Here is a 16,291-nt window from a genome sequence, read left to right as displayed (position 1 = left end):
ACTTATCATTGCGTGCCTCATAAAGCATTACTTCGGTAAGTCACTAATGCACCTGCCTCCATCTCTCCACCTCAGCAGAGTAAATATGGGTTCAGGTGACCCGGCTGCCGTAGTCTGATGTTATTGTGCTCACAGATGGAGCAGACCTACAGTTTCTCCCTGCCTGCACATGCACTCAAGTGTTAAATTAATGTGGTAACACTGTGTGGCTGCATGGATCACATTAGCTGATCTACCACTGAGCATACACGGTGCATTAGGAGAGTTAGTTTGAGATTGGAGATAGAGGAACTTGACTGCAGGTAAAGCGCCGAGCAAATAAACTCCTCCTAGCTGTAAAATTGTAAAAAGCAGCAATAGGTGGTGAAGTCTTAGGTTCCTCCTTGTTTTTAAAGAGCTTTGCTTTGGACAATTTACAGTCAGGTGGCAAAGTGATAAAAATAATAGTCTGATTTGATGTTACTCAAAGTTAAAGAGCAAAGATTTTTAGTTAAAGCTAAACGGCACTGTTCAGTAGCACTACTAGCAAATTCACCCAATAACAACAGTATTAAGAATACTGAGGGCAGAAGTGCAGTCCTCTGTATTTTTTGAGGGGGAGGATTTGGGGCTTTCAGTAACCCAGGGGGAATTATATTCTGCAATTAAAATAACTGGTGGTAATTTTATTGGCTGATTCCGGTATTTATAGAGCCATTATAATTAAAGGTACCCTGTGGAGTTTTCTTGCAAGCCAAACATGTAAATTCCCATTTCGTTTTTCTGCATCATATGTATCCTTAAGGTCAAACAGGTTACTAAAAAAAAAACAGGTTTGTGGAGCCAACAAAACATTTTTTTTTTATCCAGATGGTTAGTAGAGTCTTTGGGGATTTTTAAAACACTTATAGAACAACGCAAAAAGTGTTTAAAATGACCATATGGAGTTTTCAAACACTGCTGATTAATTAGCTATTTATAAAACTTATGGTAAACGTTAGCTCTGTGAAGACAATACATGCTGATACATGAGCGAGACAAACAGAGCTTGGTCAGTAGTAAAATAGAGCTTAGTACATTTATTTAAGTACAGGGGCACACATTTTTAGGCATTTTTACTTGAGTATTTCCATTTGATGCTACTTTATACTCCTGCTCCACCCCATTTCAGAGTAACATATAGTACTTTCTACTTTATTATATTTATTTATTAGTTTCTACTAACTTTAAAGATGAAGATATGACAAAGTGAATGATATAATACACATTTTGAAATACAATACATCGTTAAAGATTAAATCAGTGGGTTCCAACTTTTTTGGGCTCCTGAAGTCTTACCAAAATCAGTGTGTGGTCGAGGTCACATATATCAGATGTCTAAGTTGATAATAACGTGGCTTGTCAATGGCCAAAGCAGTGAACAGTTTGCAGTCACCCACTTGCTCACAGATTCAGCCTTTGTTTTGATTATGCAAGTTAATATATTCACACAGTGAATTTGGGTCTGCTCATACCAGGCAAGGTTTGTAGAGCCTGACCGCAAAAACAGCTGCTGAGGTCAACTGAAAAAAACAAAAATGTGGGCTGAAATGAGCTGAAATTATAATGATGAAGCTGTTTTTCTTTGGGTTTATCGCTATGACTGATCCTTTCAAAAATATATCTATTGTAAATGTAGAAACTATTGACTATTGACACTTTTAACTTTTTCTCAGTGATTATTGCTCTTCTCCAGCCACACACACACACACACACACACACACACACACACACACACACACACACACACACACACACACACACACACACACACACACACACACACACACACACACACACACACACACACACACACACACACACAGTCAAATACTGAAATAGCAACAAGTTCTCTCTTCCTCTTTTCCGTGTGGATCAAATGTTTATTGAAAACTAAGCAAATTTCTTACTGAAGAGATGATAATTAGAGATGAAATTACAGTTTATAAAATCACAGCAGAGAGAATCACAGGAATTAGAGATGCTTGAGTGACGTCAAGGCTAAATATTCTTTTATTACTTGATCAGTAATCCAGCATTGAAATAAGATTATTTTTTTATCTGAACACTGTGAGCTCTATTACTGTATTGCAGCACTTACTCCTTCTAGTGTGAAATCACTGAGTAGCTCCGACTGTGGTCCTGGGCTGAGACCCGTCCTGCTGTTTATCCCCTCACAGACTGGTTTAGCCTTGGCTGTGCTGATATAATCAGCAAACATGTCAAGTCTATCAGGGCATAAACACTGCTTGCAAAGTTGGCATCAGAACACACACAGAGAATGAAAAAGCTAAACAGGAAAGCTATAATCCAGTGCGTGTGCACACAGAAAGAGAGTTTTCTGCTGGGCGCTGCCTGAATGTTAGAACCAGTATGTGTAAACTCCAGAGAAGGTGGACAGGAGCTCTTATCATATGATTACAATGTTAAAGCTATTTAAGGAAAGTAAGAGGGAAATGGAAACTGTAGCTTCTAAATAGACTTCAGGACTCGGGCGTATTTGAACTCCCTGAGCTGATGGGAAAGACTGTTTTTAGTGGACCGACAGAGGTTTGCTTTGGCTACAGAAATGTTGGCCTGTGACCTTGAGCTAAGACCTTCTCCAACAAACTCAGTTCACTTTCGACTGTTTTAAATTCCCCCCACACCACCCCTCGCCCCCACAGATGATTACGGGATGCTGATGATGGCCGAAGCCCTGCTGGAGGAGTGCCTGCAGGAAAACATGGATCTATTACGGTGCTCCACACCTCTCATGGACAAGACCCAGCCGAGACTGAGCCAGGCCAAAGGCCACCTCAACACCATCCTGAGCAGGGGCCGTCTCACAGTCAGTCATCCCATAGTTGATTTCCCACTGTTTCTCTACAGCATATCATCTTTATTATCTTTATTAACCGAATAAAAAAGTGCTGAAACCACTGAGGCACTGAAAGATTTGACCACAAATCCCATCCTTTGTGCAGCTTCAGTCATTTCAAACAACCCATTTCCTGTTTGTCCTGCAGCCGCGGTACTTGAACGAGGCTCTGCTGCTGATGGCCAAAGTGCACTATGTGCAGGGCCGCTACCGGGACGCCCAGGGAATGTGTGCCAGGGTGGGACTGGAGGAGCTGACGCTGGACGATCAGCCGACCTACCACCTCCGGCTGCTGGCTGAGGCGTTTGTGATTAAAGGTACTGGAAGATTTATGTAACTTAAAGAGGAATTCTATTGTCATAGTTTGTTGTTAACAATTGTTGTTCAAGTTGGTAACAACAACATCCCAGCCGCCACGTATATATATTGGAAGCATAAGATCGATCATCACTAAAAGGAAGTCTGAGACGTCACTACCCCACTAAGAGTGACCAGAGGCCTACTTAGAGGTAAACAGTAAAGTACAGTAGTATTCAAAATATACAGAGAGCTCAATCAAAGGGAAAGAAAAATGTTTTAAACTGGATGTTTAAAGTTGTAACATTTGGAGGACATCTAAGATCCTTGTTCCAGTTACATACAGCATCACAGCTGGAAGCAGATTCGCCATGTTTAGTTTAGACTCTGGGTTGTACGAACTGACCTGAGTTCATGGATCTAAGAGTCCTAACTAGTTTAGATTCTGGTGGCAGACATATTCTCAGCCTAAACTTAAAAATCGATTCTCTAGCTAACAGGAAGCTAGTGCGAAGATTTTAAGATTGGAGTGACGTGTTCACTTCTCTTAGTCCTTGATAAAACATGGGACACAAAAACCCTTAATTCTGGAAATAATTTTGAGATAATAATGTTTTAGTGATTGCTAATAGATGGCAACAAATATAGAAGCAGGCTGGGATTTAACAAACCTGACTGTTCAACAAACTTATTTGGAAGAGAAAACAAAGGCGAACAGTGAAATCCTTGTCTTAATCCTAAAAATCTCACCTGTTGCACGTACTCTAGCTGTGCATGAGCAGTCCTCCTGTGTAACGAGGGATTACTACAGATATTTGGGGTTTACTCACCCTCAGTTTTACCTCAGAGAAGTGATTCAGATAATCTTTGTACACTCTCAGTGTGTTTATATCCTGTCTGATCATCTGCCAGCTCATTCCTTGCCGCATCAGAACAGGTTGGCAGATCTCAGCAGTTACTTTGGTCAGAATAATGTTAGGAAAGAGACCTGCACATCCAGCGTTTATGCAGGTTCATCGAAGAGAAACTCAATTTATAAAAAAAAGAAAGAAAATGACTGCACATGGTCTTAAATTTACTAAATGCAAGAGCAGTGTGTATGGATCACTTTTTGGGTATTTTATGCTTTTATGTGGCAGCTGACATAAAATCAGAATAAAGAGAGCAGAGGGATGACATGCAGTAAAGGAATCAAACCGGCGACTCATTGTTCAGGCCATATGTGTCCATGTGGTAAACACCCAAACCACTTAGCTATCGGGCTGCACTTTTAAATGCTTTTTACTTTGGTAGACAGTGAAAAGTCAATGAAAAACAAAATGTCTAACAACCACTCACACACACACACACACACACACACACACACACACACACACACACACACACACACACACACACACACACACACACACACACACACACACACACACACACACACACACACACACACACACACACACACACACACAGTCACCAATACTAAATAGGAAAGAGGGAAAAGTAGCAATGGAAGCAAGAGGAGTCACGGTAAATGTACAGATTGACTCGACTAACTAACTTGAAATTTACTGGCACTCACACAGAGACACAAATACATGTCGGTGGTGTAATACACAAACCTGCTACTGCTTTCACGCATATAGTAGACTCTGTATATGCACACTGTTTCACTGATTTACACTCGGTGGCTGCAAAGCACTGAGAACCATTTAGGACCGTGTCAGCAAAAGGCAGTGAAGAAGAACTGTTATGCTACCAAGTTTTGGGTCTGTGCCAACACAAACGCTCTTTTACACTTATGTACAGCAGACCTACATGATTCTAGATAACTCCATTTAAATGCGTCATTAACTGTAGGCACTCCTCTTGTGGGATTTTACCATCAACTAACTGTAACTGTAAAACTTGCACGTTGCCTGTTTAACCCAACAAATACTCTGAGCTCGTTTTTGCCATACACAGCACATTTACATGAGTGATGGGATGTTTTTATCAATCAAACCTGTCCCAGTAAACTCTGATAAACCTCCAAATGCTTGAAGTCTTAACTGTCACTCAGGCATCGTGGCAATTGCTAGAAACACGTCACAGAAAGAGGAACTTGATTACTGACTGTAACATAAATCTGTTACTGCCGTGAGTTTTCCTCAGCACAATGACACCAATACGCTCCGGTATAGTTTTCAAAGTGTTTTATTATCACCACCATCCACTGTCCCAGTCCGTGCGCTCTGCTGCCGTGCCTCCGAGTCTGTCTGTCTGTCTGTCGGCATCTCTGCCCGTCCGTGTCTCCAACTCTCCTTCCGTTGTGTCACTACTGTTTTTTTTATATGGGGAGAGAGAGGCAATCAGCGATAGAATTCAGCTGGGATAATTAAGCCTCTTCCCGGCACCGTTCCCTGAACCACTCCCCCACGCTGACCTTCCTGCAATTGAGCCAAACCATGCCCCACTACCACACTGATTAATACTATAAACATGGGTGTGTTGGCAGCAGCTACAAAATGTTTTCTGAGGACAGAAATGCATTCAGTGCATGTGTAAGACCTCAAGGATGCACATTAAGTATTTTGTTGAGAAACACTGACACTGTAAACATAACTGCTAGAGTGTTTCCCATACAAAGGCTCTAATTGGTCAGCCCGCCCAAATAGATTAACACACGCCCAAGTAGATTAAGACGCGTTTTAACCACACACCTATCTGATTTGTGTGCGCTGCAGTAACTGAGCCCCTGTACTTGCTAGTTTCTAAAAGTGAGGCGTTTAGGGAACATCTGTAAAATTTCTCTGTGAGTCGTGTAATGGGATATCTGTAAACTGTAGTGTCTACAAATCGTCTGCATGTGAGGTGTTTAGGGGACATCTGTAAATTGTAGTTACAGTAACTAACCTGGGTTACGCTCTCCACCTCTAAACTGCAGGGGTTTCTGTGTACATATCAATCACACACCAGCACCACACGCAATTCTCAACCTGTAGGAAACTTTGAATAATAATTTAGATTACAATCTCTTGTTCTTACAAATCTGTCAACAGAGTGAATGAAGACTCTGAGTATCAGATGATTAAACCACTCAGTTAGTGTGTAACAAAGGGGTTTACAATTCAAATACAGAAAAATCACAAACCTACAGTATGTCAGGTGGAGACTTGTGTGAACTATCAATGGGAATTCTGACTTTGTGCATAGTTTACTCTTTCAACTCACCTCCTACCTGTCAGTCTGGACCTTCAGTGAGCAGAAGCAGCACTGACAAACTGGCACGTTTCCTTGAAAAACATCTCAAGCCCTCGCAAGCGTTTCCTCGACGATCCCATTCCTAATCCCTTTGCAAGGGGTTATTACAGACCTAAAATCACAGCGACCTTGTATGGGGAAGTAGAAATGGAAGCGAGGCAGCGGGCTGATGAAATCCAATCTGTGGAAACAAATGTAACACGTCTGGAAAACATCAGCTTGATGGGGCAGATAGATAGAGAGACGTGTCAACGACCTGTTGGTGCTGCTGGTTGAGTCTTGACCTCAGCATGTGGGTGACACTGATGATCTAAAAGGGCAAATGTAAGAACTGTGGTCCCCGTCATTGTGCACAAAAAACACAAACTGCGGTGTTTTCTGTGTAACTGCCTCTCCTGATGAAAAATTGCTATACAGATGCTTGTTTTAAAAACCCGATTATCATGAGTCATTTACAGTCACAGTCACACACTCAGGTCCAAAAATATAATTTTGTTCAAGAAGATTATTTTGGCTTCACTTTATAAATGTGCTTTTTTTCCAGTCAGAAACAATCTGAAGTATTTTTGTCTGTTGTGACACTCTGAACATCATTACAGTTCAAAGGTCATATTCACAGAACATTACACCCAGGCACGGGATAATCTTGTTTCAATCATCATCATCATCATCATTATCATCATCATCATTATGCCGTTACACTCCCTGTTTCCTGATGATCGGACATGACCTCACGCTGATGAAACCGAAGAGAATTTTATTGCAATGACTGTCAGATATTGATGTCCTTTGATTGTTTTGAATCCCTCTGAAGGATATTTACGGTGGACTGTTATGGTGATTTGAGAAAACAGATCAGATCCCATCAGGGGGCTGCATAGCTCTTTGCAACGTATCGCATGTTGCTATGGGAATGAAGTCAGATGTGAATATTTGGATGATGATGTCTTTGCAATCGCCAGCTGCCTGCTTATTTAATTTGGCCTGCCGTCTGGTCTGAGGCTGTCGTCCGCCACGGGCCTCCTGCGGTCTAGAAAGGTTCCTGCTCCCTCCAATAGAGTCCACTAGCGGACACCAGACCACGAATCTGGACCTCCACAGGTCTGTTCACTGCTTCCACTGTGCTCATGTATCATCATCGTTGTTACATAAACGAGAGTGACGGCTAGAAGGAAAAACTAGCTTTTAACAGGAGGAAACCTCCGGCAGAACCAGACTCAGGGATGGATGGCCATCTGCCTCAACCAAGTTGGGTTCAAGGGAGAGCAGAGAGAGAAAAGAACATCGCAGGGAGACATGACGGCGATAAATGTTGGGTAGGTTGGTGGTGCCAGTAACCACAGCTCTGGATGTGGTGAGAAGAGGATTCTGATGAACTCAACATGTCTACTGGATGAGAAGAGCGGATGTGAATGGGGTAGGGGAGAAAATTGACAGGAATTCAATGATTGGTTTACCAAAAACACCAGCTGATTAAAAGAAGCAGGGAGAAAAAGAGAGAATTGAGGATGAATAAAAACAAAGATAGTCTTCTTGAATTAACTTACACTGAGCTTCAATAGGATTCATTATCTGGGACTCATGACTCATATCTGTACAAAATTGTGTCACACGCCTTCAAATAAATGTTGAAATTTGTTAGTACAAAAAAACCAAAGTGGCCCACCAAAATCTAACAGCTGTGCTCAATGCTCCTTTAAGCAGAATACAGTATTTTCAACAGACTAAATCCATTAAAAGTTGCTGAGTCTTTTCTTCCTTTCTGCCTTATTATTGTTCATGTCCTTCGTCTACAAGGCGAGGAAGTGAAATCCAAATAGAACCCAATTTATTGTCGTATGGTGATGCACTCAAACAACTAAAACAACTGGAACATAAACAGGGAAGGATGTGGAGCCAAAACTAAAACGTCCTGCTAAGTACACTCCAGTAGTTGTGTCTGCACTGCTGCAGGCATCTCGTATTTCCTCAACATTGCTCTTCTTGATGAAGCTTTTCTAAGTAATTCAATTTTGCTGTAGCAGACACATTTTAAAAAATGTCTAAAATGGAAGCAGCAGAAACTGCGATATGTCCAAAGTCAGGGGCAACTTCCAATAATACTGGGTCCAACATTTCCCATAATGCAGCTCAATATTTTTACCTTATACCCACTTGTTTAAAACTCCATTAACCCAGTTTGAAAGGTTTTTGTTATTCATATGTAGCTTCCATGATTTGTTTTCCTGCAGCTCTTTTCAGCTTGTACGTTCTCAATGTAAAACTAGTTGCAAACTAGAACAATTAAGTTTTCAATGGTAAATTTTGTTGCACATTTTCATTCCTGTGACTCACACTTTGTCCTGCCTGGGTCGATAAACCACAGTTTATTTGCACTTTGTCGATGGTGGTGGAATCATTCCTGACCGTGGTCTCTCCTGGTGTTTCAGGTCTGTCTCTGGACCACCAGATAGTGTCCGCAGTGTCTCGTGTGCGTCTCTCAGAGAGGGAAGAGGAGAGCCTGTCCTGCTACCTCAGGGCCTGTGACGCAGTTCTGTCCTACCTGCAGGAGCTCGACAAGGTGGGCTTTCATACGTGCAGTGGGTGTATGATGTGTGTGTGTGTTTTTATGAAGGTCTGTGTTTGCATGAATTTAAGTCCGGCCACTGTCACGGGTTATTGTTTATGATAATCAATTGTGTTCATCATCGCTCTTCCTGCTTTCCTGTATTTATCCTTTATTAATATGTTTTTTAGAATTTCTGTTTAAAGCCTGTTTATTGAAGTATATTTACATTTTTAAGTCTTTACCATTTCACAAAATGAACATGTAGTTATATTTAGTGGTTCTGTGTCAATCATGATGCACAACCCCATATATATTGTAATTATAATTATCTCCAACTTAACCATCTTCAACATTAAAGTACTGCTTATATGATAATGAATCAGTAATATTGATGCAGTTATATGCTAACAGATGCCAGTGCAAATATTTCTGTACTTTTACTTGTAATGGAATACTTTTATAGTGTTGTTGTGAAACTTTTACTGTCATAAAAGGTCTGAATAGAAACTTTTCTAACTTTTCTGTGGCTGTATTTTCAGGTCGTAACAACACCCCACATGAAGGCAACCAAAGGCATTCTACTTCCTTCATCTGCTGATATCGACCTGGGCTATTTCCTGCAGGCGGCATTACAGAGTGCTTACCTTTGTCTGCTGCAGAGGGGGTGAGTCAGCCAGCCAGCCATACACACGACATGTACACATTCACAGTGTCTGCCTTTTCAAAAGCTAAAAGATGCCAGACAACAAGATGTGCTCACTTATTGGCTTCAATACTGTTGATTCAGACTACTTAATAATAAAATATTTAAAAACCCAACTGATACTGAGAAGTATTTAAACAGATTGTGGCTGTATAGCCAGCTGTCGGCCTTCACAGACGGATTATCCATCTATGTTTATCGTTATGTCGGTGGCTGTGCTGTATTCTTATGGCTGCAGTCTTTGCTGATGTTCTCCCTCCATCAGAAGATTCCCTCTGAGATGTAGCAAACGATCCTACATCATTTAGTCCGGTTTCATTGTGAGGAGGAGGAGGAGGAGGAGGAGAAAGGATCATTAAAAGCTTTTGAGCACCACTTGACCTCAGTGCAGTGGAGATTACATTTTATTTGTGACCACCAGGTGTCAGTGTTGCTCTTAGACAGAAAAGTAAAAGTAGTCTGAACAAATATTGGGTTGTCACATACTCTCTCCATCCTGCATGAAGACTCTAATATTCAGTTTTGTACTTCTACTGTTATTAAAGTAAATCAAGTGGAACATATATGAAGTAAAATACTTACAAGTATTTGAGTCTGTTGCTTCAGTCAATGCAAAACGTGTCTGTATTGTTTATTGCTGTAACTGTAATATGCTGTTGTTTACTGAGCACTCACTATGTATGGCTGTACGGCTGTAAACAGTTTGGTATTAACAGTGTGTTATTGGCTGTCTTTTTATTTCTGTCAACTTCTTCTTCCGCAGGTTTATATAAACTTTACAACCTATACATCAAACTGATATGCGCCTACTGTGTGTGTGTGTGTGTGTGTGTGTGTGTGTGTGTGTGTGTGTGTGTGTGTGTGTGTGTGTGTGTGTGTGTGTGTGTGTGTGTGTGTGTGTGTGTGTGTGTGTGTGTGTGTGTGTGTGTGTGTGTGTTAGTCATCTTGCACAGGGTGCTCACCAGTTGCGTAGGGTGATCAGGGTGGTGGAGTCACGAGGGTCTCAGAGCTTCAGGAAGGTGAGCCGCCACACACACACACACACACACACACACACACACACACACACACACACACACACACACACACACACACACACACACACACACACACACACACACACACACACACACACACACACCAAACACCCACACCCTTCCATTATTTGATATTATCATGGGAACTTCACAGTAGTTCAAGCAGGCACAGAGGCAGTTAAAGTCACAAACTCCTCTCAATCACCCATCCACGACTTCAGTCTGTCCCAACCAATTAACAACTGAGGCGGCATTCATTCACTCTGCTTGCTCTTTGCTCGCCTCATCGCTCTACTACTAGTCTTCAGCTTATCTCTCGCACCTCCCCTCCTCCTCCTGCATCAGCAAAAATACTTTCCTATTGTTATCATTCATTTAAATCATGTAAATCTCTCTGGTGGGAGGTTTTGTGTCTGTGCCTTCTCAGATTGTTTCAGAGCATCATACACAAATGGAAAAATGTATATTTGTATCTGATGTTAGTGTCCTGCTTGAACTGACTCTCATGTAACTTCTGTGAATGATATCAGAAACATTTGCACAATTTACACATTGTGAAAACATAAAACACTACTTTGAAAATTAACAATGAATTTGCCTATTTTCATATGAAGTATCGGCGACAAACCTAAAATAATAATAATAAAAAAGCTTTATCATCCATAAAAATTATCATATTTCCAACTCATTTATTATTCATATTTGAATTTAATATACATTTAGTATTAATATTTCACTAATACAATATTTATGTTTTGTGGCTGCATCGTAGTCTGCAGCGAAGAAGCTAGCAGAGGTATTGCTGAGCTCAGTGAGTGAGAACAGCTACTGGCCCCCGCTGGGCCCCCCGCCCTCCGCCTGGCTCCGCAGAGAGGGAGCCGCCGCCTCCAAAGACGCCATCTACCCCACCGTTAAACCACCGCAACGTTACAGCACAGAGAGGTTCGTATGGGCATCGTTTCAGTGTCTTCGTCGTCTCAGCCATTTTATAGTTTAGTCTGTGTTAATCCTCTAATATCTCCCACTCAGTGCAGTCACTGCACTCAGCTAAACATTTAAGGAGCTTAATGACTCCTGTGATCGTGTTTTGTTACTTCACTGTATCAGCTATCAATAGTGCACAAAGGAGTTATCTCCGGGCGTCAGTTTCCGTTATCAAAGTTGTACTTTCCGCCCTGCGAGGATCACCTTTTTCCAAGTTAGCATCCTATCAACATCGGAGGAGCCGGGGATCCAACTACCAACCCTGTGATCACAACACTGTGACTCACCATCACTGTGAGAAATGTGACAGATACAAAAAGAAAAATATATTTGGTTGGATCACAGTGTATGAGACATTATATGAGCCAAAAATACAACATTAACTAAGGATGGTGCCATTGGTGTCATTTTCAGTCTGTTCCCGTCCACACGTCTATTACATGTCTGTCCATCCTGTATTTTTTTTTTCTCAGACTCTTTATACACACAGGTTGTATAAGTTATAGGTTGTAAAGCCCCTTCAGGCAAATTTGCTGCTTGTGATACTAAACTACAAAAATAAAACTGAACCCGACTTGTAGTAATCTAATCTGTCATGAGTATAAAGTTTAAAAGAGAGGTGCAGAAATTATTTCCTATGAAGGGCCACACATTTTTCTGGAAGGAGGGCCACAATAAATATTTATGTTAGAAAACACCATCATTCTTCGTAGATAAGACGTCGGCCGATGTAAATTAATAGGGAAGCTTAACAGCGCTATGCTATAAAGCTATAAAGCTCATTATTACATTTTTAGTTGCTCAAAATTTACAGTTTGTCTTCATTACAGTTTGTATCTTACAGCACTTAAGAGTAAGTTAAGATGAGCATGAGCTTGTCAAATGCTGTGGTGGGCCGAGACGACGACAGCGCGGGCCAAACTTGTGTCACTCTGATTACAAAATCCCCATTGAAGTATTGTCAGGTTTTAACTGCACCTTTGGTTGAGCTCTCTCCTGTTGAAAACACAAAAATCGCACTAGAGGTCATCGTGTGAGGATGAAATAAAAGCTGCCGGTTTAAATGAGGTTTAAGGTCACAGAGCAAAAGGCAGATTTCTAAGTCTCAGGTTATCAGTTATCAAATCATTTTTGATCAGCAGACAGAGGTTTCTGTTTAAACTGAAGAGCTCATTCTCCTGCAGTGATGTATTAGTTAATGCAGCAGGTCAGTGTCTGCAGACAATGGATGAGGTCAGTTTATGAATAATGTAAGGAGGAGACACCTGTGACCTCAGTCACCTGAGGTTAAAAGTCACTTCTCCCATGGGATAATATATTAATCATAAATTTAATTGAGCATAACGTAAACACGACACAGGGGTCCTGACAGGACAAACTGGTAATCCGCATCACAACACCAAAACACCGTCTTGTTGCCTCGTTTCTGCATCTCCCTCTTTGCAGCGATCCTGTGCTCGCTGCTCAGGCCCCGCGAGCCGTACTTAGTCACCGCCACATGACTAATCCTGCCCACACTATCATAAGGGAAGATCTAAATCCATGTCTGAGATTAGAGGGAAAGGAGGAACAGGAGAATTCACCCCGAGGAGCAGCTGTACTTCAGTATTGTTCATGGCTTTTTGTCATCAGTTATCTGTTCTGAAAAGGCCTCGATGGCGTCTGGTAAGTGTGTCCTTTAACGGGACATGGAGCCGACCAGACCAGCAAGAGGGGAGAGCAGCAAAGAAAGTGATGAATGGGGGAGTTTGTCGGAAGAAATGAAGGAGGTGGTGTGTGTGTCATCTGAGATAGTGCTGTATAGTGATATATCCAGGGTGGTCCGGCTTGTGTTACAGCTCCACAGGTGAGACAGAAACTGGACACTGGCCGCCATTCACTTGTGGACGAGCAGTGTGTGTGTGTGTGTGTGTGTGTGTGTGTGTGTGTGTGTGTGTGTGTGTGTGTGTGTGTGTGTGTGTGTGTGTGTGTGTGTGTGTGTGTGTGTGTGTGTGTGTGTGTGTGTTTGTGTGTGCATGTGCATGTGTGTGTGTGTGTATGTGTGTGAGAAAGGGATAAACTTCCTGTTCTTGGTACCATTTCCTGTTTTCTGTTTCCTGGCAGTTGCTTCTGTCCTCAGGACGTGGTGGAGGAGGCTGTGTTGCTGCTGCTCATCACAGAATCCATGGTGAGACATAGACACACACAGACACACAGACACAGACACACACACACACACACACACACACACACACACACACACACACACACACACACACACACACACACACACACACACACACACACACACACACACACACACACACACACACACACACACACACACACACACACACACACACACACACACACACACACACACACACACACACACACACACACACACACACACACACACACTATTCTCAGTCTTCTTGCTTTCAAAGCCTATAATGAATAGATGCCTCTTGCTGTTCCAACACAATTCTTGGAGAACCGTGCATCTCAGTCTGTCAGTCCAACCACTGTTTCCCTCCTCAGTCTTCCTGCTCTTCCTCCTCTTCCTCACTCAGTGTTTATCTCTTCATCCAGGCCAGCGGCGACGCAGTGATCAGCCGTCTGCCGGACCAGGCTGAGGCTCGCCAGGCCAGCTTGCAGGATGCCACCTCTGTCTATGACCTGCTCACCATCGGCATGGCCAGGAGGGGGCAGTACGCCATGCTGTCTGAGGTGTGCTCTCTCACACACACACACACACACACACACACACACACACACACACACACACACACACACACACACACACACACACACACACACACACACACACACACACACACACACTATGCTGGAGGTCTGAGGGGAGGAGAGCAAAAGAGTGAGAGATGAGATGTGTTAGTGAGAGCTTTGCCTTTGCCAAACTTTTTAATGAATGTCCTTATCACTTTGAGCGCAGGGATTATGTGTCTTTTTCTCTCACTGCCTCTCAGTCGTCTCCTCATCTCTCAGCATCCCCCACACTGTCTGCCTTCCTCTGCTTCGTCCTCCTCTCTCGCTTCGCATTCCTCCAACCTTTTCTCACTTTTTTTTTATTTGTTGCCCCCCCGATGTGACCTTTACCCAGATGTGGGCAGTTGGGGAGGCGGAGGTTTGAGGGGTTGTCCCAAATTAGGTTTGTCCACCTGTCTGACTGATTCATAGATAGCATCAGTCACCTCATATAGAAGACCACACACACGCACTCACACACACTGAGGTAGTTCCACCTACACCAGTGGATCAGTTTGCTGATATATGAGCCCAGTATGGGCCATTTATTTAAAATTAGATGTCAGCCAGTCAGTGTCATCCATCTTTGATGTCATGAATAAGATTCACATTGATTGATTACATACTTAGTGTAACATTAATCAATCCATGAGGTGTCCGCAGCAAGTTCTGATATCAAATTTTAATTTGATATCAGGCAGCTATGTATTTATTTATATAGTATAATTATAATGCTGGTTATCACAAAGGTTTTCCCATTATTGGAAGAATAATGTTCAAGTAAAACATATACAAAAAACTTCATTCAAAGACCTCTACAGATTAAAATCAGCTGCTGGCAGCAACAGAAGAGGTCGTCCAATCATGTGAAGTCAAAGTGTCGCTACACCCAACAAAAATGTTTTACTAACATTTCTTAAAAAGTCCCACTTTTTCAAATTTACTCTGATAATTTGTACCTTTGGATCATCATTGACGATACATTATACGCTATATAAGCAGCATTTAATATTGTAGTTGGTCAAGGAGCTGGTTCACAATTTTTCAAGACCGTCAAGACCGAAATGTTCGCCAGGCTCCCATATGAGCTTTGACTAAGGTTTTGCTTGCTTTAGTTATTCCTCCTTTATATATTAGCGAAGCAGCAACCAACTGTGATGTGTCGGTTTGTGAACTGCCGTTCGGAAACCTAGAGTTCGCCATTTTTGCCGTTGACATCTCACCAAAAGTGACCATATTTGGACAAGCTGGGAAGGAGCAAGGGGTGGATCTGACTCACTGATTGAGAACTTAAGGACACAACACCCGCCCACCTATAGCAGAAACCTGACTGCACCACAGGCCTGTCAATCAAACAGACAAGTGCCCATACATACCGCTTTTTGAGGCCTAATATCTAATTAATGACAGGATTATTTTTAGATGGACCGACAGAGAACTAATAAGTAACTTTGGTGAATGACACCATAATGACTTTTGGAAAAAGTTTATTGAATTTTGATATTAACCTTTAAAAGATCCTCCTGCTCCTTCAGTGGAAATGATCTCGCCATCCTCACAGTCAAGTTTATCTGAAGCAATTCTGTGGTGCAAAGTTAGACTCTCTTTGGTGAAAACTTTGTGCTTCTATAAATAGTGTTGCCCTGTTTAGTTACAGTGGAACAATAGTAGCAAAAAGAGGACTTTTTGCACTAAAATGATGACCACTTACTTTGAGTAACTCAGACTGCTGCAGCCTCAGTTGAACACCAGATAAACACTTTACTCCTTTTTTGCACAGAGAGAGGACTGTGGCTTTTGTCCCCGATTGCTTTCAATGTAGAGACCTCTTAATGTCCCGTACCATAGTCCTTAAT

At 42.0% G+C, this 16,291-nt stretch overlaps 1 protein-coding gene across 1 annotated transcript in view; it reads left to right on the top strand.

The window, feature by feature from the left end:
• Nucleotides 1–16,291, top strand: part of ttc7a (tetratricopeptide repeat domain 7A) — a 60,003-nt gene that overhangs the window by 872 nt on the left and 42,840 nt on the right. The window contains exons 2-9 of the mRNA XM_069689860.1: nt 2,685–2,848; nt 3,027–3,195; nt 8,845–8,975; nt 9,503–9,627; nt 10,607–10,685; nt 11,476–11,645; nt 13,791–13,854; nt 14,259–14,396. Coding sequence (XP_069545961.1) covers nt 2,685–2,848; nt 3,027–3,195; nt 8,845–8,975; nt 9,503–9,627; nt 10,607–10,685; nt 11,476–11,645; nt 13,791–13,854; nt 14,259–14,396 — 1,040 coding nt within the window. The remainder of the gene's footprint in view (nt 1–2,684; nt 2,849–3,026; nt 3,196–8,844; nt 8,976–9,502; nt 9,628–10,606; nt 10,686–11,475; nt 11,646–13,790; nt 13,855–14,258; nt 14,397–16,291) is intronic.

Source organism: Brachyistius frenatus, unplaced genomic scaffold, assembly GCF_029030835.1.
Source record: "Brachyistius frenatus isolate BFR_SWC_R1_liver_20210118 unplaced genomic scaffold, ASM2903083v1 Contig_8, whole genome shotgun sequence".
Taxonomy (NCBI): Eukaryota; Metazoa; Chordata; class Actinopteri; family Embiotocidae; genus Brachyistius; species Brachyistius frenatus.
This window is presented reverse-complemented; position numbering and strand designations above follow the sequence as displayed.